The following is a 26,306-nucleotide window of genomic DNA, read 5'->3' as shown; positions in this document are numbered from 1 at the left end:
GAGAGAGAGAGAGAGAGAGAGAGAGAGAGAGCATAAACAGACATAACTCTTGCTGTGAAGAGTTTTATAACATGATATCAAAGAGAACTGAAATGCTAAAACAGAAAATTGATAGCTCAGATAAACTTACCAAATGCAAAGGATCAGCCATAGGCTTCAAACCAAAGACATGCATATCTGTGAGAGAAAAATCAACAAGCCATTATAAAAGATCAACAGAACATTTATTTTGATCACTGCGATAAGACCATATAATTTCATGTAAGAGAAGCATTATTAAACCTTATACCCAACAAAATGAAAACAAATCTGCACATAAGCTTCACCTTCTTCATCAATTAAATTGGCCTCATCTGCTCCATGTAATTCTCTGTAAATGTATTGAGCAGCTAATTTTTGATTGCCAACTTCCTCTGCCAAACGTTGGGATGATGTCAATATCATGTTGTTTGTAAATTAAACCAACATCTTGAATTCATTTCAAAATGTCAAACCTCAATTAATCTACATCATCCTAGTGAAAGCAATAAATGGTCAAGTTTAAGCATGTGGTTACTGAATTTCCTATCATGCTTATTTTCTTTTACTATATTATTTTTAAAGTGAATCAAGAGTTTTACATATACCACTACATGCTTGAATAAAGACCGAGAGAGGGAATGAGAGAAGCATAGAACATCAAATACATGGATCAAAGGTGTAATATATCCATTGAGCAACAAAAGTTGTGGGTTTTCTTTTTGTGGAGGACTGGAGTATTAATACATACCACTAACTTCCCTGTAATAATCACCTAGAACTTCTCAGAAAGAAAGGAGAGAATAATTGCATGGCACAAATACAAGTATGAAATTATAGATTTATCTACTTTTAAAATATTCATATAGCATGACAATACATAAAAGAAAAAGGGATAAAACTAAGAAATGAGCATCACAAAATTGAGAAATTTTTTTTATTATTTTTCTTGTATCACTCCATTCTATATGTTGTATTTCACTACCTACAAATTACTCACAAAGATAGACCACATCATTTCAACCTGACCATGCAATGTAACCAAGAAGTCGCAATATACCTGCCGGCGAGATGCTTCCTGCTTCAAGAAGTCTAGCCATAACGGCCATTCTACCACTTCCAAGTGAGCATACCATCGAGAGAAAAGGTCAGCTCCGAATCTATACACTACAATAAGCAATGCCAGCTAAAATCACCACAATATTATTATGCCAATAGTAAAACACAAAATCATACAGTAGGCCAAATTTTATTTAAAAATAAGTAAATAATTCCACGTGTATTAAATTTATTATTTTTTAATAAATGCTAGCAATTCGAGGAGTTATAGTTTGATAACGATCATATTTGTAAAGTTGTACATTATTAACTCTTTCTTTTTCTTATTAATTTCTTTCAGAGAATGAAAATCAAACGTCAATAAATGTGATTAAAAAATTAAACACAAAAAAGGGGAAAATCATATACATTGCACATATACAACAAATTTTCGCGGTCATGCAATTCAAAAAAAAAAAAGCAGATTTTATTTTTCGATCAAAAATAAAAAACCCTATAATCGCAATCACACTGCCAAAAAAGAATCACAAAGACAATAGAATAAAGAAAATGATGAACCAAATAAACTCACCTCGATCTATACAAAAAAGAATCCCGCAAAAACCCTAAAAAAATTCGGAGAAATTTAAGAACTCGAATCAGTTCTCGAAACAATGCGCCGATCCCGATGCAATGTGAGTGAAACTAAAGGTCAGTAAAGGTGAAGAAAGAGCTGCAATGGTGGAAATGGAAACCCTAAGAGGAGAGAGAGTGACAGATAGTTCGATTATTTGGGTTTTTTTAAATTTTTCTTTTTATCTACAAGAGAGGGGAAAAAAAGAAAGAAAATAAATAAATATGCTTCTTTCCATTTTTTGGTGCTTTTTTTTTTTTTTCTTCTTCTTCTTCTTCTTCTCTCTCCTCTGAGGGGAGAGAAGAGAAGAGGTGGCAATTTGGCAGAGCAAAATTGGGAAAGGAGAAAAAAATTAATGGACAGACGGTTTGTTTTGGGATTTTGATGTTGTGTTTATATATGCCTCGACGATTGTATTGAATAAATGTGGTCCGCGGCGCATCGGATAACCGGCTATTTCAGCCACTTTAATTTGAATTTGGAAATATTAAAATAATATTGATTTTGGGCTGGGCCCAAGTTGCCCTATTTTTATTGTTGGGCTTCGAAATGTATTGAAGATTTGTTCGTTTGGGCCTTGCAGAAAGCTGATTGATCCATTGAGCCCGAAGAAAAGCAGTATTGGAAGCCTTTATAAGCTAAGAAGTAACAACTATATTTTGAGGTTAAATTTTTAAATTATTAGTGACCCAATAAGCTCTTTTATTGGCAGACAATGAGGACTAAGAAAAAAGGGGTTTCTCTTAACAAACTGTCACACATGTTACTGCTAGATCTCTCGTAAGGATTGCGATGGGTATTAAATTTTCAAGCACTCAAATTTCCTGATCTATTTACACTGGATTCAAATGCCTATATTCGGATTTGAGATATGTTCCCGAATAAGGTCCGGGTATTATCCCTAGGATATGAATATTATTCCTTGGATATCCTATCCGAATGTGTGTTTGTCCAAGTAGTATCAAGCACCCGTACCCTTTACCCGTTTATATATAATTTATACATTATATGCATGCAGCTTGCTGGTATTGAAGCTAGACAACTGTAAAATTACAACCAAAAGATTTCGAGATTTCAAAGTATTCATATGATCAAATCAATGGACAAGCAAGAAAAATTACTAGTTGAAACTACTACCTATGCAACAAATAATTACCAGCTTGATCCATGCAGAAATTCATCAACACATTTGAAGACCAGAACAGTCTCATTTCCATTTACCACTCCAAAACTACTGGCAAATAACATAATGGAAAATCTGCACATGGCCCATACTGAATGCCTAACAGTGGCACCAGAATCATAATGAGGATTTCCAGGCAAACTCTTGAGCACATTGTTCTCACTCTTGAAATTGCATGATCATCCATATTTTTAATTAATCACTATACCTACATTAAACGAATGGACGATGGTCCAGCTATGGCAGCAACTTTCTGTGCTTGCTGGACTTCACTCTGGTACAGCTCCTTCATTGCCTTCTTCATTCGCCGAGCTTCACGCCGTTCCTCTTTAACAGCAACCTGAAAGCATAATTCATCAAGTCAGAAGGAGTACAAAACATGATGTGAATACTTAAATCTCATTTCCAAAGCAAACAACACTTCTTCAAGCAAGTTGGCTTAAACAAATTCAAGCACATATGCAAAAAATACCTTCCGTTCCTTCTTTTCCTCCTTAGTCTCCTGACCATGTTGCTTTCTCTTAAGCTGTTCAGCTTTTAAGCTACCTGCAGTGCTCTTGACTTTTTCTGTAGTAACCTTTTTGCTATTAGGTAAAAAATCCACAGGGAGCTTCTCTTTTCCTCTAAGAGATATCACTTGAGTTTTGGCACTAAAGGCCCCAGAAACAGTTTCAGCCAACTTCTTTTTCCTAGCTACCTCTGGTGCTCCAATTTTTCCAGGGTGGTTATCAAGGTTTGAATACGTAGAAATGATGCTCTCGCAATCAAATTCCTCTGACTCATCACTGCTTTCCTCCACAACCACCACATTTTCATCTTCACTTTCATTCTCATACTTTTCAGCATATTCAGCACATCGACGCATGATATCAGCAGCAGAGTCCAGTAGCTTTTTGCTTTTTGGTCTCTCACTACCATGCAATAAATCAGCAGGAGCTTTATACTTGTCATCAAGCTCCAAATCATCCATATCATTTTCATTAAGAACATTTCTTAGCTTGTCTGCTAGAAATTCTTCTTCTTCAGCAGCGTACCCCCCATATTCATCATCATCAGTGCCATATTCTTGAAGTTCAAGCTGTGATAACCAGATAATCATGAGATACAACAGAACACCAATGTTAAAAGTAAGGCAGCACGCAAAAGGTAAAATCTTCAGACATTATTCTAATTCAACAAGCTACACTAAACAAATTAGACAAATTGGACAGTTCTATTTTCTTTTAGATGAAACAGAGTTCTTAAAATCAAAAGTAAGTCTTCTACTAATAAAGAAAATCAAAATGGATTATTCTAAACAAGACTCACAATATCAAATTGCTCATCCAAAAGACGCCGGAACCGTGGCTTCTCTTCCACTCGGTGATTCCTTGCTCCATCTACAATCTCTTGATTGCCAGAATCAGGATCAGCTCTCTTGAGACCTTCATGAATAACCTCAGATTCCTCAACTAAATCCAACTTCTTATCACTCTCATCACCTTCTCCATCTTCAGCCATGTTTGCTCTAACAACAAAATCCTCCTCCAAATCCTCAACATCCGAACCAAACCGCGACAAATCACTATCATCAAGCAGTTCAGCCACTTCAGGATCAACCACTCTCTGCATCCTGGCATTAAGTGTCTTTGACGCAACACTGTAAATCGACTTCTCATTATAATCCTCTTTGGATTTCGATATTTGTACTCTCGAAGCGTCATAGGCCTAAGCAAAACACACAAAAACAATTAATCAAACATCAATTGATCAGCAATTTATTCCAAATTCTTTAAAATTTGACAAATTGAACTAACCTTTACATCACGGGGAAGCTGGTCGGGCTTGAACTTGGGGTTATGATAAAAAGCAGAGCCGCCACCAGTATTTCTAATCTCTCTCATATGAATCAAATAATTGTAACCATCATCTGGAAACCCTAGCTCCAAAATCTCCCTCCTCACGTTCTCCGCAACGCTGCCTTCTCATTGCGGCCGCGGAATAAGAGTTTCCCAACACTCTATCATACTCGTCGCCGCCGCCGTCGCCGTCCTTGTCATCGGGTGCGTCAGCAAATATGGAGTCATCTTTGTCGTCGTGTTGAGTATTGTTATAGCCATGGTTATCTTCGTCGAAGACGGTGTTGAAGAAGACAGGGTTGTTGTCGACTCGGACGAAGACTCGGTCACTGCCGGGTGAGTCGCTGTAATTGGGATCGGAGGAGTCCCGGGCAAACAATTGGAACGTCGCAGATTTTTTCTTGTCGATGAATTTCTTTTTTCCCATTTTTTGTATGGATTTTCAGATACTGCAAATGAAGCAAATAATTTAGATGTGTTTTTCTCTATTTTAGTGCACAAATACCTTAAACCCTAATGCTGTAGCAGGTTTATCATATACCCTAAACGGCTCATGGGTTCGGCACGTGGCGGGCCGAGGGAAAAAGAAGGGAGATTGTCGGTGCCGCGACTTGAACCGAGGGCTCTTGGTGTTTTAAAAAATAAGAGGAGTTCTATCCTTTGACATCTCTATTTGGGCATATTTATTTATTTTTTATAAATAAATGAATAAAAGAAGGACCAGATAGATAAATATATATATATATATAAGTACAAATCATGATTTTATTCAATTGTTTTCTCTTTTTACTTTTAACTCAATGTTTTTATTCAACCATGTATTGCTTTTGGTTTTATATAGTTATAGCAAATCCCAAATCACGTTTTGACATATCATTTAAAATTGTCATGTTTGCACACTTTAATTTTAATTAATTAGTCAAAATTGTTACAATAATGAGTAAATTTTAACCTCAATTATATTTGTATTCTTATGTAATATGAAAAGTAGTAAATTTTTTACCTTCATTGGATGTTCTGTTTAGTGTTTTTACAATAAGTTTAAATTACGTATTTAATAAATTTCCTATATTAATTTTATTTTTATTATTAAGTTATTTGATTATGTTGTTAAAATTTAAAATTATGTTTTTATAACATAACATTAAACACTTATTATAAAGTACATATTGGTAGCACATCATAATTCACTATTATTTTTAACGTACCATGGGTTGCAATGCAAGTTTCTCATTTTTCTTTTGGAGTGCATGAAGAGATTAAACTATTGCCTACATTAATTTATATGTCATTGAACTTGATTCAATGAAAGAAAAGGGAAATGAAGATTATGAAGCATGGGAGATGTGAAAATTTTGCTGGTGAAATAATCAAGCTTATCCTTGCTCTAAACCATGATAATATTATGCATGCACTTTTATTTTTTATTGCATAATGCAAAATTTAATAATGTAAAAACCATGAAAACTGTAAAGCAAAAAAATGTGAGCTTAGAAAAAAAGAAAAAAAAATTAATAATAGGAATGGGGAATCTTGGTAATCAACTCGTTAGGACAATGTCCTAAAAAAACAATACTATAGAATTTAAAATTATTAGATAGTTTTTTCTGATATTTTAATAAATCTATGCATGATCATGTAACAAGTTAAATTACATACCATATTTTAATTTATCATGCTTATGACTGATGTGGTAGGAATGATTTATCTAATAATTGCTTATTATTTTTGTTCTTCAAATTTCGTTAATTCAAAGAATAAAAAAGATTTAATCTAAATGCAAAACAAGGTTTCATCTGAATCTCAAAGTTCATAAGTTTTCCCTAGAGAAATCATCGAACAAAATCAATTGAAAAACCTCGCTTCAATTTGGAAAAAATTCAGACAATGGAGAAAAAAACAAAGTAATTCAAACACAAAAATAGGCAAAAATAGGCTATAACATCACACGTACTAAAATGACTGCTTTGCTAGAAATAAGTGGCTCCGATTCTATGGAAAGAGCACTTCCAGAGTTACAAGTTGAACCTGTTGAAGTAGAAGCGGAATCCCAAGAACAGGTTACGTCAATTTTAACGCAATCAATCTCTTCTTGATCATGTCGAACATTTGAATCCTTTTGCAACGACAGAATCCGTTCCTTTAATAGTCGGCCTCTTCCTTCCACTCAAGCTCAAGCATCTATAGGCTAGTGTAGCAACCATTACTACTTCTCCATCTTTAGCCTGCTTTGTAACTCGAGCATCAACAATGTCAAAGAGTTGGTTCTCTTCCATCGAAAGAATGAAATGCGTGGCTAAACTTCTACCTTCTTCTGCCTTTTTTCAAGAAATTGGCTTTTCACTTGTTAGTTATTCGACAAGGACTACTCCGAAACTGTAAACGTCACTTTTTTGACTTGATTGAAAATATTCTGGATCCAAATATCCGAGTGTACCGTGCACATGTGTGGTTAAGTGAGTTTGATCAATGGAAATTGATCTTGATGTCCCGAAATCTGAAACTTTTGCCCTGTACTTTTCATCTAACAAAATGTTTGAAGGCTTAATGTCTCGATGATAAATCGGAATGGAGGCAGCAAAGTGCAAATAGGAAAGGGCTTCTGCAATTTCCTTGGCAATTCTCAATCGTGTTTCCCATGATAATGGGAATTCCTCACTTTGATCGTGAAGATACTGGAAAAGTGTCCCGTTTGGTATGAATTCATAAACCAGTAATGGAACTTCAGTCTCGAAGCAACATCCTAATAGTTGAACGACATTTCTATGATTGATTTGAGAAAGGATGACAACTTCGTTGATGAACTCTTCAACTTTCTCTGCATCCACAACTATTGATTTTTTAACCGCAACGATTCTTCCATCAACCAGCATTCCTTTGTAAACAGTGCCTTGACCACCCTGGCCGAGTACTCTGTTTTTGTTGAAACTATCAGTTGCCTTATTCAACTCCTTGGAAGTAAATATCTTGGTTTTATCTACACTCCCTTTGCTTGAAGAAATTTGTTGTTGTAACAATAAGCCACCATCACGTTCTAAAAACTTTTCCCTGAGCTTGATATTCCTTCTCTTCTTTAAATATTTGTACAACCACCATCCACCAATGGCTAAACACAATACTCCAAAGCCTAAGCTTATGCCTGCAAAACCAACAATAAAATCGGGAAAATTCATGATTATGTATATATATTGACGCCAATCTTGAGTTCCTGATATAAGATTGAACTTTTTTTTTTTGAAAGATGATTTTAGTAATTTCAGTTATCTATACGTGATTTTAAGTGTCTTACTGTTTAACAATAGATTTTTCATAACATATTAACTTGATTCGGACGGAAAAACCTCTACACTTGCAAAAGAAACCGCGCAACATAAAGTTAGCCATACTAATCCTACATCCTAACCACTTAGACAACAATCATGGATAGAAAAGAGCTGCTTGCCCTTGAGCAATTGTAAGGATGGACATTAAGTTATCCATTAATTCGTTTAAAAATTAATCTTAACTTTCTCTTTATGTATCAAGTAATAATAATAATCATAATAATTTAAAATTCTCTTTATGCCGTGGCCGGTCTAATATATCCCATTTGATATATTCCCAGTACTTGTTTTTCCGTAGTCATCAGTAACTTCAGGAGCTACTCATGGCTACCAGGAAACATGTAGTAGTTCTTAATGCAAAAGATAAATGGCAATAACAATATAATCTGGCATTATCAATAGGGGCAGATTGAAGGCAAAAGGGACTTAATTACCTAAAATAATAATCCAGGATTTTCTTCTTTCACATTGATAATACCCTGGTATGTTGACACAAGTCGCATCCCCACATCTCTTTGGAGGGTCGTCCTGGCATTCATCAATATCTAATACCAATAAACAAATTAAAGAAATAGTCAAACACAAAGGGTGAAATAAAACAAATAATAATGTAATTTTAGCTTAGGACTTGTACATCAGGAAGAGAAGATAAGCTTTTGAATTTTAGTTAAAACTTAAAAACAGAAGCAGCTTCATTTTGCAGAGAGCAGAGAGAACAGAAATTCTCACCTTGGCATCCATTTGGAAGATAAGCGTTTCCTTCATAGCCATATTGACAATAACATCAGCTTGAGTTAAGGTAATAAGGCTCTAAATCCATAGAATAATAACCGGTACAATAATATTCTCGTCCACTTTTCTTCGGTAATCCTAAAGCTTCATCGGGAATTGCCCAATCAAGTACAGCGGGAACATAGTCCATATGCTGTAAAGCAGAGGACTCATCTGTTACATGGACGTCGAACCATCTTTCTTCTACCAGAAAGGCTAACTTGCACCCTTCTGACTCTGATTCTTTGCTCTCAAATCTAGCATTAAATACATGGAGACTCGATGGTATTATTAGGACCAAAAAGTCTGTTGTCAATACAAGCTGATTCACAGCCAACAGTCGTAGGCTCAATCCCTATCATGAAGGCTTCGGTATTGCAACCTGCAGCTACGAACTTGTTCATGCTCTCTGGAAAGTAGAAAGGACTGCCTGTGATATTCACTCCTCTGCTAGTTTCCCTACCAGAACAATTCTTTGAAATTATTGGGCTCTTGACACGAAGGTATTCTCCTTGACCCAAACGAAATTCCAAGACCTCCATATTTATGCTTGTCAATGAAATTGTAAGAGGGCTGGAAGTCTCATTGCAAGAGACTTCAAACCATGGATCGAAGAAACAATGGGCTCCAATTGCAAAAGGGTATGGTATACTAACATTTCCACCTCGGTCCTTACAAGCAGGTTTGGCTATGGAAAAGGAAAAGGCTAGTCTGATAGTTAGCAAAAGCAAGAAAGTGAAACTTGATACGAATCTCACAACCATTTTTTCTCTCATTCATATATATATTGGGATTCAACTGAAATTTATAGGGAAAACAAAATAAAAATAGGTTGTTTCTTTGCACCTTCCAAGTTTGACTGCCTTGACCCGTAACTGGAAAATATGATGCAGCAAATAACTGAAGTTGGAAATACTATCAAATTTTTGGGCTAGCCATGAACTTTGTGAACTATGAACTGTCAAATTAGTGCATAAGATCTGGATTCAACATTAGAAATTTAAAACTTTAGATGAAAAAGAAGTGATTGAAAAAAAAAAGAAAGAATCAAAATCATATTATTATTGGTATAAAATTATTTTAACCCATTGACTATCGAGATAAATCTTGACTTTGATTAGTAATAATAATACTAATAATATAAGAAGAAGAGTAAATACTCCTCTGTTTGTTCTCCTCCAACTTATACTAATCAAAGCTAGCAATCGGTATTTTATTTTTGAATATGTAAATTTATTTGACTCGATTACATAAGGTTTTTATATTTGTATTTAAAACAAATGTAGATACAAAGTTTATAACTCATATAAGGTTAGATAGGATGCAAATATCATCTCTTCAATATCTAAATATGCTTTTATTCATATAGTCTAGCCATATTCTATGCTTGTTTATATATATTTTATAAATTCTATTTAATTAGTTTAAATAAGTAATATATATAAATATATATATGTATGTATGTTTACAGTTTAGTGGAATCTAACATGAGCAACTATAAATTACAATAAAAAAAATTCTATATTTTAATTTAATTAGATTACAATAAATTATAATTAGATTCTTATCTTTCAATTTCCTTGTCTACTTAGGTTCTTTCATCTTTGCTCAAGTATTTATATATTTTAATTTAATCTATTTCACTTTCTTCTTTGTTAGGTTAAAAATATTTTGAAGTGTCTAACAAACATTAAAAAATTATATGTCATTGAACTTGATTCAATGCAAGAAATGGAAGAACAAGAAAATGAAGATTATAAGCATGTGAGATGTGAATATTTTGCTGGTAAATAATAAAAAATTATTCCTGATCCAAACCATGATAATATTAGCGTTAATAAAATATTAAGAATTTGTTTTATTTTTTATATGCATGTATATTCATTTTTTATTATGTAATGCAAAAAATAATTTCAAAAATTTGAGCTCTCAAAAAATTTAAAAAAAGAAAAAAACATAAAAAATTTAATAGTAGGAATGGAGAATCTTGGTCGTCAACTCATTAGGACAATGTCCTAAAAGGAACAATACTAGGTTCCAATTACAAGGCAAAAGGAATTCCCATTTCGAATCCCATGACATTCTGTTTTTTAACTTCATCATGACATAAACCAAAGAAACGACATTAATAATTAATCAACAAGATCAAAACCATAAAAAAAAAGTCAACCCAAGCGCATGATCATGCCGCTTCAATCCACGCCCCCAAAGCGAGTGGCGTAGCAGACAAAAGAAACCCCCAAAGTTAAGTCCCTCAACCGGTTTAGAGTCCACGTGGCAATCATGTGGACCGTGAGATTCATCATGCGATCTCCACACGGTGATTACAAAGTTCTTAAACAGTGCTTGTCGGGATTTACTCAGCCTATAATCATCATTCATCAACATGTCGCCTTTAACAATCTACCGAGTCAGTGAGCCACCAGCATCCGTACTGTTTGTCGTTAAAGTGTGTTCCATTAATATTGCTCTCCCAAAGGATTATGATCATAGCCGTACAAATTTAAATCTGGTGGAGGAAGCAGAGGTGGGTCCCTTTTGTTTAAAACTAAATGCGCTCTTTGATTAGGATTGGTATTGGTTTAAATTTTTAAGGAACTGGGCTACGGTTGCACTTACGTAAACACGTTCGACTCGGTCGCCAGGTCATTTGTTATTCGGGCAAGCTTTGTTATTTTAAGACAGGAAAGCGACAAAAAAAGCCCCACGACTGAAGAAAGAATTAAAGCTCAATCTCTTTTATCCCAAAAATATTTTAAAATTTTAAATAAATTTTATTTTTTGGTATTTTTAATTAAATTTTTATATTTTTATTTTAATAAAATAAGTTTTTATTTTGATCAAACAATTGATTGTTTATCGTTAATTAAAATATTTTTTATTAATTTTATATTTATGTGATACGAACGTGATATATATATAAAAAATTAAAATATCATGTGATTATGTTATTTTATAAATATTTTTTATTATTATTTATTATAAATATTAATATATTACATTAATATTAAATAAATTAAAAATGATAAGTAATTTTTTTATTAAAGACAATTAATCAAGAGTTAATAATAAAAATCTATTTAAAAATAAAAATATAAAAAATTAATTTAATGTAATAAAAAATTAAAAAATTTATTTTTTAATAATATAAATTTTTTAGATATAATGTCTTTTCCGTTTTTTCTTAAAAAATGACAGTTCAAGGTATTTTTTGACATTTTTATGGTATTATTTTCTAATGAAGGGACATTTTTTCAATTTCTTTAATTTTTTTAATTTAAATTAAATCATGTTCAATTAGAGAGATGGAATGATGACTAAATTTGGAATCTGTCGTGGCTTCCAGCTATAAGCTTGGACCCACAGAAGGTGTGACAAAACTATAGTGTTAATGAGCTCATGGCATATTTAAGACACGTGTTCTATTTTTCAAATTGATATGCTTTTTTACCATATAGAGGAAAAGAAAAAAGTGACTTTTTTAGTATAAAAGTAAGTCATTTTTTAAATACAAAATAAAAAATAATTTCTACTCATTTTAACAATTTTTAGATTCAAACTTGAGATCGTTAATTTATAAATATAATCTTAAATTCTAATCGATATGGTATTCTATTGATTAAAGGGATATAAAGGAGCTCGAAAAAGAAAAATATGAAAGTCAGATTTATTTTCTTAAAATTCAATAAATTTTGTTTAGATGTCTTATGTTCTAATTCCGTCCTTACCTAATATTCACACTTCTCTACCAAAATATACAAAATTATAAATATATTTATATTTACTATATCATATTATACTATTTGTAATAATTTTCAATTTTTATATAAAATAAGTAAATTATGTTGTTTTCTACATAATATTACTTTCTAATATGAGAAATAAGTTTTTTCTCTTTATCAATTTAAGATTTGAATTCAAGATCTTCAACTTAATAATATAATCCTAAATTTTAACTAATATGGTATTCGAAAAAATAAACCAATTAAATAGATGGGACGAGATACTTAAGAGAAAAATATCTAAATTATATTTATTTCCTTAAAATTGAATTAATTTTTTTAAAAAGTCTAAAAAACAATAATAAAAGAAGCTTCCATTGATCAATAGATTCCATTAGACGACAAAATCATACCATGTGGACCTTCGTTTTCCTTTCCTTTCTTCTTTCCTCCCTCCATTCCCCTCAAATCCCATGCACCCGACACCACACCACAACTCCATCACAACCATACACTGATCATACTTTCTGGAAGTAATTATCATCAACGGTTGAAGTCGTTTTTAAATAATTTGAACATACATTTCTTAAGAGGTGTATAAATACATTTCTTTGGCGGACTCCCACCTTCCCGTCTCGTCTCTTTCCTCTCTGTGTCACTGTCTGAACCGTAACACAGTCTCTCTTTCTCTGCGGTTCCTCAGATTTTTTCTTTTATGTTTCTCTGCTGATGCTTTTTTGATTCAAACCAGCATTTCTTTGCTTAAGTTTCAGGTTCCAGTTGGATTTTTGTGATCAAAACGAATCATTTTACTCTCAGCTTACAGTTTTGAGCTGCAGAACTCGAGTCGAGGTGAGCTGGATTCTGACTCAGCTTTTCTTATGCTGACTTTTTTTAATAAACACTTCTTTCTGTCTGTTTCTATATTATCTGAAGCTTTGAAGTTGAAGTGACTCTGTTTGGCCGGCGAGAAAAATTGGAGGAATAGTAAAATGAAAATTGGATAACTTGATTTTCTGTTTTAAACCTTTTCTTTTTTTTTTTTCACTTTCTACTTTTAAAAGGTTTTCGTTCTCTTGAGTTGATTTTTTTTTCAAAAGTTTGAATCAGTCCGCGCTTTTTTTTTTTCATTTTCCTTTTCGTTCAAAGGTGAGAACTATGGATTTTGAATCTCGTTTTCTCTCACTTTCATTTCCTGTTTCTCTGTAGTCAAATTAGAAACGTCAAGAAACGAAGCTATCTTTAATTGACTGATCCAAGCCTCAACACCGTGATTTATTTTTCTTGTTTGTTTTTCAACAGATTTTCAGCGGAACTATCAGCTGGAAGTCTCTGGAATGGGAGTTTTCAGATCCAAAATCGAATATTTAAGGGAAATTTGAATTATAAAATCGAGCTTCAAGTTATTATTCGTGTTGAAATCATTTAATTTTTTATTGTTGAAACCATGGCGATCGGGATAATGAGCTCTCTTTTAGCAAAATCAGGGACGATTTTAGCCTCTGATCACAGCTCAGTAGTTTCAATGAACTTATTCGTGGCGCTTCTTTGCGCGTGTATTGTGATCGGTCATTTGCTAGAGGAAAGCCGATGGATGAACGAGTCCATTACTGCCCTTGCCATTGTAAGTTTTAGTTTTGCAGAGAGTAAATATCTTTCTTTCTTTCTTTCCTTTGAAAAATAAAAGAAGCCATTAATTTTCCTAACTTTGGTTTTTTCTTTAATGGCAGGGGTTGTGCACTGGAATTGTAATTTTGCTTACAACAGGAGGAAAAAGCTCTCATCTTTTAGTTTTCAGTGAAGATTTGTTCTTTATTTATTTGCTTCCACCTATTATTTTTAATGCGGGGTGAGTTCTTGATGCTTGCATTTAAACTATAGTTTCATACCACGCTTACTTTATTAGTAACATGATTTATTTTGGTTGTTCTGATGTAAAGTGCATTGATGGTATTTTTATGGTTATTTTGAATGTGGATTTTTAATTTCAATTTAGTTTTAGATTATAACACTGGGATAATTGGGGGCTGCTTTAATGGAAGCAGCTAGACATTGGCAATGATTGATATTTTTGTTTGTACCAGATTCCAGGTGAAGAAGAAGCAATTTTTCCGCAACTTTATGACTATCATGCTGTTTGGTGCAATTGGTACTTTAATATCCTTTGGCATCATATCTGTAGGTATGTGTAATAGTTTGATAACCTTTGAATGTTTCATCTTACTGTTGGGTGCAGAAGTTAGAAGGCTGGACACTGCATGTGTTATCATAAACAACTCTACCTCATAGTTGAGGGTGGACGGTTTATGAGATCCATTGTTTTCCAAATTATTTGTGAAAATTTAGAAAAGATGCTCTAACTTAAGGTTCTAAATGAGTGATCATACTCACTGTTGGCCTCACAAACATGCGCATCTGCTCATTAATAGGCATACATACAAATGAAATTGGCCATATCTTAGCGAATGAGATGTTCTTTCTCTCATTAGAAGGTTGTACAGATCATAATGAAATACTTATGTATTCCCCTTTTGGGTATTTAAGTTAATAACTGCTTAGTGCTAATTTTGATCCTACTATCTGTTAATTTTTCTTTCTTTATTGTGACCTAGGTGCCATACAATTTTTCAAGAAAATGAATATTGGTACTCTCCAGATAGGGGATTATCTTGGTAATATTCATGCTCCTATCTCTCTTCCAGTATATTGTTTTATTTTATATTTTAGTCTTTTATTGAATCTCTCAGTCTCTTAATTGCAGCAATTGGGGCAATATTTTCTGCAACAGATTCTGTTTGCACTTTGCAAGTATGTATGCTTGAGATCTGGATTGCTGTTGCAACTTTTAAAGGGCAATTCCACTGACCTATTTATTCTCTCATTGTTTCAGGTGCTTAATCAGGATGAGACACCATTATTGTACAGTCTGGTTTTTGGGGAGGGAGTTGTCAATGATGCCACATCGGTGGTTCTTTTCAATGCAATCCAGAGCTTTGACCTTTCTCACATCAACTCTACCATTGCTTTGCAATTTGTTGGAAACTTTTTGTATCTGTTTATTTTGAGTACTTTGCTGGGAGTTCTGGTGAGGCTTTATGTCTCTTCTGAGTTTGAATATCCTTGATTGTGATTATACATTCCTCATGATCATTGTTATTTATCTCATGCAGGCTGGACTGCTTAGTGCTTACATTATTAAAAAGCTCTATTTTGGAAGGTTTGTATGCAAGTTCAGGTCTCATAAGTTTGCCTCATTTAACTAGCTGAGGGTAAAGTGAGTAATCAGATAATTTCATGGGATACAAAATGTAGAATAGTTGAACTTTTACCAACCACAGGCTCAGTTGAACACAATAAGATTATATCTCTGCCTAAGCACAAGTTCAGTTTTCCGTAATAAATGAAGCAAGGAATTCCAGTTCTTATAAGATAGTGTCCTCATATCTTTCCTGTTCTTGCAAAACAGGCACTCTACTGATCGTGAGGTTGCTCTTATGATGCTCATGGCTTACCTCTCATATATGCTGGCTGAGGTAAGGTTTCCCAGAACTTGTAGTGCACCTCTAAGTGACTTTTTCTCTTTTGTACTCTAAGGCAGGCTAATCACGATGTTGGCACCATTGTCTTACAGCTTTTCTATTTAAGTGCGATTCTCACTGTATTCTTTTGTGGGATTGTTATGTCTCATTACACATGGCATAATGTCACTGAGAGTTCAAGAGTGACAACCAAGTATGTTCGAGATCCAAAATTTGTTACTTAGAAAAGTTGAATTAATTTTCCACCTTTTTTTGTTTTTGTCTTTGGAGAAAAACCACCTGTCATGTTACTGATATTTCAACACTCCCAATTGATTATTGCAGACATGCTTTTGCCACTCTGTCATTTGTTGCTGAGATCTTTATCTTCCTCTATGTTGGTATGGATGCTTTGGACATTGAGAAGTGGAGAGTTGTAATAAGTGATAGGTGAGGTCAATAATAAACTGTTTTCAGATCTTACAGATAACTTAAACGCTGTCTTGGCTATTATCAAATGTGAGGTTAGTATAACTTTTTTCTCCTCAGCCCTGGAAAATCAGTTGGAGTGAGTGCAATTCTCTTGGGCTTGATTCTTGTTGGAAGGGCAGCCTTTGTTTTTCCCTTATCCTTCATATCCAACTTGACTAAGAAAGCTTCATATGAGAAAGTTGGCTTCAAACAGCAAGTATGAGTTTTTAAACCATTCTGACTTTGACTTCTTGTGAGTCTGAGATGGATTGATGCACTGATACCTCTCCGTGGACATCTATTTTGCAGGTTACAATTTGGTGGGCCGGTCTTATGCGCGGCGCTGTTTCAATGGCACTTTCTTATAATCAGGTATAAGATTCAACTAGTTTCTTCTTGATATTAGATAAATTTTGGATTAGTAGGACGCTTGGACACTCTTAACTACAAAGTGCTAAAAATAGCAGCATCACTTGTGGTGTAGCCTTTAGCTTGAGACAATAGTTCTCCAATTAACCATGCATCAGAGCAACAATACAAGCAGTTAATGCTCCTCCTGCAAGCTACCTAATGCCTGGGTTACAACTTACTAAGTCCGTGGGCAAAGGGCCAAGCTGCTGAAATTGATAGGTTCCAATTAATATTTTGATATGTATTTAAAGGTTCTGATCAAGGATTGCATATTCCGTTGATTTATTATGCCAAGTCAAGATGATTTTGATGGTGGAAATGCAGAACACTTGTATAGCCTTTGCATGTTTTTTGCTTTCTTCACGTCTTGCTGTAAGAAAAAGAATGTGTACTCATGAGCTTAATTATTCATCTTTTTGCAGTTCACCAGCTTAGGTCATACTCAGTTGCGAGGGAATGCAATGATGATAACCAGCACAATCACAGTTGTTCTTTTCAGCACAGTGGTAAGACACTAGTCATCCCTTTCTTTGTCTTTGAACCTTGATCATAGTCTCTTCACCTTTCCTCTCATACTTTTAAATCTTACCCAAACGTCACTGTTTCCAAATTGCAGCATAGTACTTAAAAGCTGCCTAAACTGTAGCACTCCATTCCGCTTCTCGTTTATGTTTCCCTTTTGCCAGCATGAAAAATATCATAGCAATCAATGAAGTTCTTTTGCCCCTTTTTTCAACCAAAGCGAATGATTCCTATGTAATTATGTTCCTTTGAGCCATGCAGGTTTTCGGATTGATGACTAAACCGTTAGTGAGAATCTTGCTTCCTTCACCAAAACAACTCACAAGAATGATCTCTTCTGAACCATCTACTCCTAAGTCATTCATTGTGCCACTTCTTGGCAATGGGAACGAAACAGAGGGTGACCAAAGCAACCGAAATATAACCCGGCCAACAAGCTTAAGAATGCTCTTGAGCACTCCTTCCCACACCGTGCACTATTATTGGAGAAAATTTGACGATGCCTTCATGCGACCTGTGTTTGGCGGAAGAGGTTTCGTACCCTTTGTTCCCGGATCACCCACTGAACAAAATGGTCACCAATGGCAATGAGAATGAACTGAAGTAGTAGCAACGATATAGTAGCAGTACTAAGCACTAGTAACTTATGGAAATTGTAGGTAGGGCATGAAGCCGGCTTTCAGTGTGAAGTTTGTTAATAGTATAAAAGAGAGGGAATTGAGGTTGATTATAACCGCAATTTTGTCCAGCTTTAGCTGCTTGTGATTTGATTTCATTCCCATATAGCTTGTTGTCTCAATGAAATTGTATTCCCGACATCCTATCTGGTTTTTTTTTTTTTTTTTTTGTAAAAGGTTATATATTGATTGTATTACTTGTAATTTTTTTTTTCACAACAGCGCATAATTTGAACTATTAGCGGCAAGATGTTGAATATAATATAAGTTACTCGAAATAAATAGTATCACCGCATCGTCTAAATATAATGTGATGTAATGGCTTCCCTTCTGAGGCTCCAAACTTGGTTTATTTATTTTTATTTCCCTAATTATCTGCCTAACCCTGCCCATAGTAAGAGAGAGAAAAATGAACTAAAGAAGAATAAAAACCAGTCTCTAATCGTATGGATTTTGAGTTAAAATCCTTGAAAATGAGACAACAATGGTACCTTTGAACATGTATAAGAGACCACTCCTCCACAGGCAGAGGAAGACGATATACATCACTCCATTTTTCATGTATGTTGTACAATATTTCTAACCAATATAATATATATATTACTAGTTAATAGTTGTGAATTTCATTATTTATTAACTTTTATTTCACACTCAAATGGCCAGAAAATATAAAATAATAATAATAATAATAATTACTATTATTATATATTAAAATAAAGTTAGCGATTTATATATGCACAATAAAAGCGGTATGGAATAGTACACTTCGCTTATATAATGAACAATACGTTTGAGTGCATCTACACCGGCAATGCAAAAATATAAATTCGTCTATTAATTTTTAGAAAAATATATCAAAAGTAGATCAACAATCTAATTCAGAGGGATACTGTAAAATATATACAATCTTTACCGCTTGCTTTTTGTTTTTAGGTCAAAGAATAAGAAAAAAATTTTTATAAAGAAATAATAAGAATAAATGATAAAAATACAAAATCCATTTTGATTAAGAAAAACAAATAACTTCAATGCAATACCAATTTTGATGTAATTATTCTATATGAAAATAAAATCATGTATCTTATAATAAAAATAAAATTTAAAATTTTAATTATTGTACTTCGTTAACGGCAGTTTTCTCTATCTTCCTCCTCACTAAAAAAATTCAATTTAATTCACGGAAAACAGAAATTTTAAAAAAAAGAAAAAAAAATTACCCCAAACTACTGTATCATATAAGAGCCAGACTGCGAGACAAAGGAAGAGGATGAAAGGGTTTTCTCCTCAAGTCGTTTTTCATTTTGGTCTGCCTTTCTCTTATTAGTCCTCAAACTAAATTGTGGATTTTTGGATTTTCTCTGACTGCATGTGGCTATTTATATATAGGGTTTACCAAATCAACGCCCATGAGACAGTGTTGGAGGAGTTTGTTCTTTGATTATAGGTTACTGATTTTTTATATATATGGCTAGAAATTGTGATTGAGGCATTTCGATGTCTTTGCAGCTTGCCAATTCAGGTAGTCCAAAACTCTAACCCAGAATGATAGATCTGAAGGTCTTGCATTTGATGCTATTTAATAAGGGCTGAGAGCTCTTAGTGTACATAACATTTGTTGCTCAAGTAATTAGGGAAAAAGAATCTGAGTTTTTATTTATATTCATAGCATCATCTCATGAAAGAATGAGATAATCTGGTACTAAATATTGGACAAATTCAATTTCATGCATAGGTTGAAGTTGTTTGCAGTAACACCAACGAGAGTTGTATTATAATTTTATTAAAGTTGAACAATTTTCAAGAGAAAGTCCTCTTACTTTTTTTCACTTCCATCCGTACTTATTTTGTTTTCAATGCCATGATTATAAATATCTCCTGCTTTTATCTATAGAATTTTTAGAAAATGTTAAATATCTCATTGTTGTGAGAATGCAAAATATGTTACAAGGCATACTCTTTATCTCATTGCTAATATTAATATATTTATTAATTTAATTTTTTGTAAACTAAATAATGTTACTTGTTTAATTAAATTTTGTTTAAGCGATTAAATTATTTAAATAAGTTATTAATATATTAATTAAATTATTTTTAAATTAAATATTATTACTTAATTAATTATTTATTAATTAATACATTAATTTATTTTATTAATTGTACTATTTAATTAAGTTATTAGTACATAAATTAATTTAATTGTTGAAAAGTAAACAATATTACTTATTTAATTAATTGTTTACTAATACATTATTTTATCTTATTAATTACATTATTTAATAAATTTATTAATACATTAATTAATTTAAACATTTAAAAATTAAATAAAATTATTTATTGAATTAAATTTTATTTAATCAATTAAATTATTTATATAAATTATTTATACATTAACTAATTTAATTATTTTTAAAATTAAAGTTAGTTCTTAATGTCAAAACTAGGAAAGCAAATATTGTGTAAATAGATATTAATTATGCACAAAGATAAATAATTAGAAAAAAATTAAAGATAGATTTTCTTAATATCGTGCAAATATTGTTCATTAATCAAATTTTACAAATAATTTTTTCAATATGCTAAAATCATTTTTTCTTTCTACAATAGCTCAGAAGCTTTTATCCATACGAGTAAACAAATCTATTAAAAAAACTTTTCTTTAAAATTAGAAATAAAGAATCTAAAATAAAAGTTTTGATATAACCTTTCAATAACAACAAATCTTCAAAAAACTACCCTCTTACAACAATATTTTTCTCCAAGCTAGAGATCAAAACAGCCGATCTTTTAGTAATAGCTGATAATGGCAGTCTAGAACCCTCTAGTCTCTATTTGTTAACTCTTCACGGAGCACATAGAAAACATTCTACTGGTTGACAGTAACCGTCTGAAACCTTTTAGTCTTCATTTGCTAACTCTTTATAGAGCACATAGAAATTAGCATGAATTTTTCACATTTTTCAAATGGTAAAAGATTTATGTCAAGATTTATGTATGTTGCAAACTTTAAAAACCAAAGATATACATATAAATTGAAATAATGAAATAATTGTATTTCTTTCAATACAATTTTATTTATTATATATATTTTTAATAGCTTTCAAAATAATGTTTGGTTTAATAATTAGTTTCAATTCAATTTTATTTATTTTATATATTTTTAGTGGCTTCAAAATAATTTTTTATTTAATAATTAGTTTTATTCTTCAAACTGTTTGATAAAATTAGAGTCATTATGGTTAGCATATTAGTAGTTAAGCCCAACAAATAAATTTTAAATTAATATATTAAGCCTATCAAATTTTAAAAAAAATGAATCTACTAATTTAAACCCATTAAGTTTTAATATAAATCTAACCCTCTCATAACATATTATATCTTTAATAGTATAACCTAATAACCTCTCACAATATATTATATCTTAATAATTCAATTCAATAACCCAATATGTTAATTAGCAATTTAAGAGGCAAATAGAAAACAAGAAGAAAATTAAAACGCACAAAGTAAAGAAACAATTCATTTGAGTTTGAAAAATTATTTTTTCTTCCACTCTTGTGCGCAAAGAGTGAGAGAGACTCCTTTTATAATTTTATTCAGTCATATATATATGATGTCATTATTATTGTTAATATGTATTTTTTGTATGTCTAATTTTTTAAAATTTTATTTAATTTTTTAGATGAGTGATAATTGAATTATATATAAAGTTCTCTTTTTTTTTTACCTCCTTTGAAAGTGTTCTAGCTCCACCCTGAATTAAACCTCATGATAAGAGATTGTTTTTCAAATTCTTAGGAATATACATATTCTTTATATTTTACATTATGTTTTAAGATCTAACTTGAGATTAATGTAGATTGATAAAAAAATGTGTCTCACAAAATTAAAGTTACACCGTAACATTCTCTGTAAATTGAGTTGTTCTATGCAAGACATAGGCTTCCCTATAATCAAACTCCGGATTGCTACTTTGATATTAACATTCCATGAAATTAATATTTCTTCAAAGTTTGCTTTAACTATTAAAAATACCTCATTTTATTTAATTTATTATTTTCTTTTTTTCCTTTTTCCTGATTTTAAAAATTAATTAAATCTCACAAGTAACTAAATCTGCTATTTAAAAAAAAAAACCTAAATCTCATAATTTTGTTATTAAAAAAAATCTTATAAAATAAAAGAGAAAAAAACAAATGGAGATATAACAAAGGGTTTATTTATCTTTTCATTTTAAGTTACAATCAATAAAATAAATGTATTTTCAACTAAATCATAGAGAATTAAAGGGTGTTTTTCAGATCATTGAGAGTAAATGTATTTTGAACTAAAGCCTTATGATTAGCAGGTTATAAAATGCGTCATACAAAAGATTCATATGAATTTCAAACCATTCTTACTTTTACTGCCCGTGGGCCGTATGGATTGATGCATTGACATTACGGTATGCGTGGTGCTGTTTCAACGGCACTTGCTTATGAGATTCAACTGGTTTCTATAGGTTTTTAGAACACAAAGAGGAGACATGCCGTTAGTCAAGAAAGAGAAAAGGATAAAATCAAAATCAGCCCAACTAAGTTAAATCAACAATTATTAATTTAAATTACACAACTAAGATGGACATACACTTCTATTAGGAGACGTCTAAGTGGAAACTCCCTGGCATGGAGAGATATACTTTTATTAGAAGACGTCTGGATGGAAACACCCTGGTATGGAGGAGTTGTTTTGCTGTGCCTGTCTCAAATGCATCATCAAGCCATAGTTATTTACCTCTAAAGTTCGCAACTGCTCCTGATATTGAGACACCAACTGCCTCAGATGTTGCAACTCATGGTTTTTATCATCAAGATCCTTTTGACGTTCATGCTGGATTACCACAGCTCGTTTGAGGACTGTATTTTCATGAATCAACACTTCAATCTGTTCCTTCAACATGATATTCTCTTTGTGAAAACTTTGTGCTGCCTCTTCAGCAGCAGATCTACTAATGGACTTCCGCAGAACCTCCAAAAGTCTAGAGGCACGGGCTTTGGCATCATCCATACTGGTACAACTCATCATCTCCCTCAAAAACAAGTCCACCCAATGTGCACCATCAACAGGCAGATTTTCAGGGGCTGGTGGATTCTGAACAGGCACGGTAGCAGCAGCTTCCCCATCATTGGTCAATGTTCCTAGCTGTGCAGTTGTGCCCACTTCTTCAACAGGACCTGACTTTTCTCCTGTAGCCTCTGCAGGTCCCAAGCAAAGTTCCTGCAGCCTCTTGGTGGCAATGTCTACATCATTGGCACATTCGAGCAGTGCTCTCTCCAGAAGGCCGGGGTCCATGTGAGGGAAAAGGGCTTCGAGGTGAGCCAGAAAAGACGGTGCTGGCGAAGAGAAACGAGCAGACGAAGGAGATGAAGGCGAGCAACGCTGGAGCTTCTTAGAGAAGGTGGCGACGAGATATCCTCAAAGAACGATCTCTTACTCCCGCACACTGCAACAGACAAGAATATATATTCTTCACAGAGAAATTTAAATCAAACAATGCATTGAGGATAGGTTAAATAGATAAAGGTACATATATATACATAAAGTTAATCCTAATCGTGATCATATTCTAACTAAATTAAATAATTATTTTAATTAAATAATTAAATAATTATTTTAATAGGAGATTCTTGTGCAGAGGATTCCTTTGGCTAAATTATTTTGAGTAAATTAAAAATATATATAAAGTAAATAAAAAATAATAAACATTATATTTATCTTTAACTTCAGTGATTAACACCAATATTTTTTTTAAGTAAAATTAATAATTTTTTGAGAGTAGGTGTATTTTTAATTAAAGAGTAAATATATTTTTTATATTTTACATTAGATTTTAATCTAACTTGGGATTAAGATAGGTTGATAAATTGAGGTGTTCAGTGCAAAGATATAGGCTTCCACACAATCAGCTGTTGCTAACTTTATTCTCGTACATAAGATTTGTTCAATTCAATTACAAAACAATGAGAGGTTCTTACTTGCATACAGCATACAAAATGGCTGTACATATACTTTATGAATTAATATCTTAGAAATATACAAGATGTCAACTCTACGAATAAATTAAAGAAAGAAAATAAAATAAACCCAGCATCTGAACATTTACTAAACAAATCATTCATTGGAATACAATAGATATTAATTTTATCTTTTATGGTGTCAGAGCTATTAAGGATTTAACAAGTACCATTATGTCATGGCGGTCAACGCCTCTCACTGATTTAGATTTGTTGATATCCATATATAAATGCAGTTGCTTAAGTACCATTGAAGCTAACATGTTTCAACCGTCCATCATGAAGAGTTCAATTTAATTCTCTCTTATTTGGATACCATCTCATGGGTTTTTAGATGTTTCAAAACCTTGTCATCAACAATCACTAATTAAAGATTAAAAGTGAGCATTTGACTTAAAACTGTTAATTTAATCAAGAAATACCATTAATCAATTAATTGATCTCTTTAAAAATTAACTTTTAGTTGATTAAATCGAATAAAACAGAAATTTTTTAAGTTTTTTTCGTTTTTTTGAATTTATTTAATAAATTTTGTTGAGAAATTAGTTACTTTGTATTTATTTTATGATAAAGATAACCTCTTTTTCATAATTTTTTTGTCATAATATTTATTTTAACATTTGTAAATTTACAAATTTATTATATGAGAAATGTTTGGTAATTGAAACAGAAAAGAAACGATGTGTCATTTAGGAGGTTTTATTGAAAATATATTTACTTCCGATATTAGTTTGAAAAACATTATTTAACTCTCTTGAAAAAATAATTAATTTTAAGATTTCATTAGTGAAACTGCTATTTGTTCAAAGTTTGCTTTATTTTATTCTTTTTTTATTGAAGATGATTTTAAAAATTAATTAAATCTCACGAGCAACTAAATCTCATAATTTTGTTGTTAAAAAAAAAGGCTTGGGTAAAATAAAAGAGAAAAAAATAAATAAAGAAATAACAAAAGCTTTATTTGTCTTCTCATTTTAAATTAACTTGAGTAATTGATATCAATATTTGGAGAGTAAAAAGGTATTTTTCAAATTATTAAGATCAAAAGGGTGTATTTTCAACTAAACCTCAAGAAAGTCTCACGTTTTAATATCTAACATGGGATGGGTTCGAACTGCAAGGATGAGTTTCAAACCATTCTGACTTGTGCTTCTAGTGGGCCTGAAATGTTTTGCAGGTGAGGCATTTTCAATGGCACTTGCTTATGATCAGGTATAAGATTTGAACAAGCAATACAACCTAAATCAGTCACAAAACTATATTTCATTATTGGAGTTTGCTGTACATCCAGCGAAGCTAAATCAACAATTATTAATTTAATAGAAACTTGTATTATGTTAGAAGACGTCTGGATGGAAACGCCCTGGAATGGAGCTATTTTGCTGTGCCTGTCTCAAATGCATGGTTAAGGCATAGTTATTTATCTCTAAAAGTCGCAGCCGCTCCTGATACTGAGACAGTTGGTGTCTCAGATGTTGCAATTCATGTATTTTGTCTTGATACTCCTTCTGACGCTCATGCTGGATTACCACCGCTCGTTTGAGGACTGTATTTTCTTCTTTTAACATGATATTTTCTTTCTCAAGACTTTGTGCTGCCGATCTACTTATGGACTTCTCCACAACCTCCAAAAGCCTAGAGGCACGGGCTTTGGCATCAGCCATACTGGAACAACTCGTCATCTCCCTCAAAAACAAGTCCACCCATTCTGCACCATCAACAGGCACATTCTCTGGGGCTGCTGGATTCTGAGCAGCCACAGTAGCAGCAGTTGCAGCAGCTTCCCCATCATTGGTCAATGTTCCCATCTCTGCAGTTGTGCCTTCTTCTTCAACTGGACCTGACTTTTCCCCCGTAGCCTTTGTGGCTCCCAAGCAAAGTTCCTGCAGCCTCTTGATGGCAATGTCTACATCGTTGCCGCATTCTAGCAGTGCTCTCTCCAGAAGCTCGGGGTCCATGTGAGGGAAAAGGGCTTCAAGGTGAGCGAGAGAAGACGGTGGCGAAGAGAAACGAGCAGACGAAGGAGATGAAGGTGAGCAACGCCGGAGCTTCTTAGAGACGGAAGCTGATGGGGACGAGGTATCCTCAAAGAACGATCTCTTACTCCCGCACACTACCGCGGCCATCCTT

The 26,306-nt window shown here is 32.7% G+C and overlaps 5 protein-coding genes and 1 pseudogene across 6 annotated transcripts in view; 1 reads left to right on the top strand and 5 right to left on the bottom strand.

Moving 5' to 3' along the window:
- LOC110422264 (uncharacterized) overlaps positions 1 to 2,070 on the bottom strand; it is a 6,272-nt gene extending 4,202 nt beyond the window's left edge. For both annotated transcript variants that reach the window (XM_021436107.1, XM_021436108.1), the window contains exons 1-4: positions 1,649 to 2,070; positions 1,079 to 1,185; positions 327 to 413; positions 131 to 177 (exon numbers count right to left, since the gene is read on the bottom strand). In XM_021436107.1, the coding sequence (XP_021291782.1) occupies positions 131 to 177; positions 327 to 413; positions 1,079 to 1,154 (210 nt within the window). In that variant the 5' untranslated portion in view covers positions 1,155 to 1,185; positions 1,649 to 2,070. The remainder of the gene's footprint in view (positions 1 to 130; positions 178 to 326; positions 414 to 1,078; positions 1,186 to 1,648) is intronic.
- Positions 2,071 to 2,723: 653 nt separating this feature from the next.
- LOC110421647 (Low temperature viability protein) lies at positions 2,724 to 5,317 on the bottom strand. The gene is given in 5 exon segments (XM_021435284.2): positions 2,724 to 3,213; positions 3,346 to 3,951; positions 4,182 to 4,580; positions 4,670 to 4,838; positions 4,840 to 5,317. Coding segments are annotated over 5 exon segments (1,605 nt in total). The 5' UTR covers positions 5,139 to 5,317; the 3' UTR covers positions 2,724 to 3,081.
- A 1,330-nt stretch (positions 5,318 to 6,647) lies between these two features.
- On the bottom strand, positions 6,648 to 9,569 carry LOC110421531 (wall-associated receptor kinase-like 8; annotated as a pseudogene).
- A 3,598-nt stretch (positions 9,570 to 13,167) lies between these two features.
- Positions 13,168 to 18,435, top strand: LOC110421070 (sodium/hydrogen exchanger 1-like). The gene is made up of 15 exons (XM_021434532.2): positions 13,168 to 13,379; positions 13,830 to 14,151; positions 14,258 to 14,376; positions 14,612 to 14,709; positions 15,140 to 15,199; positions 15,289 to 15,335; positions 15,418 to 15,612; positions 15,698 to 15,744; positions 15,994 to 16,060; positions 16,159 to 16,259; positions 16,391 to 16,495; positions 16,595 to 16,733; positions 16,826 to 16,888; positions 17,350 to 17,433; positions 17,711 to 18,435. Exons 2-15 carry the CDS (start codon positions 13,975 to 13,977, stop codon positions 18,038 to 18,040), a joined length of 1,632 nt encoding a protein of 543 aa, XP_021290207.1. The 5' UTR covers positions 13,168 to 13,379; positions 13,830 to 13,974; the 3' UTR covers positions 18,041 to 18,435.
- A 4,371-nt stretch (positions 18,436 to 22,806) lies between these two features.
- Positions 22,807 to 23,612, bottom strand: LOC110421073 (uncharacterized). Its single transcript, XM_021434536.2, has one exon. The coding sequence runs from the start codon at positions 23,452 to 23,454 to the stop codon at positions 22,807 to 22,809; it is 648 nt and encodes a 215-aa protein (XP_021290211.2). The 5' UTR covers positions 23,455 to 23,612.
- Positions 23,613 to 25,513: 1,901 nt separating this feature from the next.
- Positions 25,514 to 26,302, bottom strand: LOC110421072 (uncharacterized). Its single transcript, XM_021434535.1, has one exon. It carries the CDS (start codon positions 26,300 to 26,302, stop codon positions 25,514 to 25,516), a length of 789 nt encoding a protein of 262 aa, XP_021290210.1.
- Between the last annotated feature and the right edge of the window lie 4 nt (positions 26,303 to 26,306).

Source organism: Theobroma umbraticum, unplaced genomic scaffold, assembly GCF_002168275.2.
Source record: "Theobroma umbraticum cultivar Fairchild unplaced genomic scaffold, ASM216827v3 scaffold_130.0, whole genome shotgun sequence".
Classification (NCBI taxonomy): domain Eukaryota; kingdom Viridiplantae; phylum Streptophyta; class Magnoliopsida; order Malvales; family Malvaceae; genus Theobroma; species Theobroma umbraticum.
The sequence above is the reverse complement of the archived record's forward strand: the minus strand, read 5'-3'. Positions and strand labels throughout refer to the sequence as shown.

What these genes read in the sequence shown, in the direction of transcription:
- LOC110421072 (XM_021434535.1), bottom strand. Translation starts at nt 26,302, where the DNA reads ATGGCCGCGGTAGTGTGCGGGAGTAAGAGATCGTTCTTTGAGGATACC.
- LOC110421073 (XM_021434536.2), bottom strand. Translation starts at nt 23,454, where the DNA reads ATGGACCCCGGCCTTCTGGAGAGAGCACTGCTCGAATGTGCCAATGAT.
- LOC110421070 (XM_021434532.2), top strand. Translation starts at nt 13,975, where the DNA reads ATGGCGATCGGGATAATGAGCTCTCTTTTAGCAAAATCAGGGACGATT. An exon ending in ATTCTGTTTGCACTTTGCAA is followed by an intron (nt 15,336 to 15,417) that starts GTATGTATGCTT and finishes TCATTGTTTCAG; the next exon opens with GTGCTTAATCAGGATGAGAC. An exon ending in TGGCACTTTCTTATAATCAG is followed by an intron (nt 16,889 to 17,349) that starts GTATAAGATTCA and finishes ATCTTTTTGCAG; the next exon opens with TTCACCAGCTTAGGTCATAC.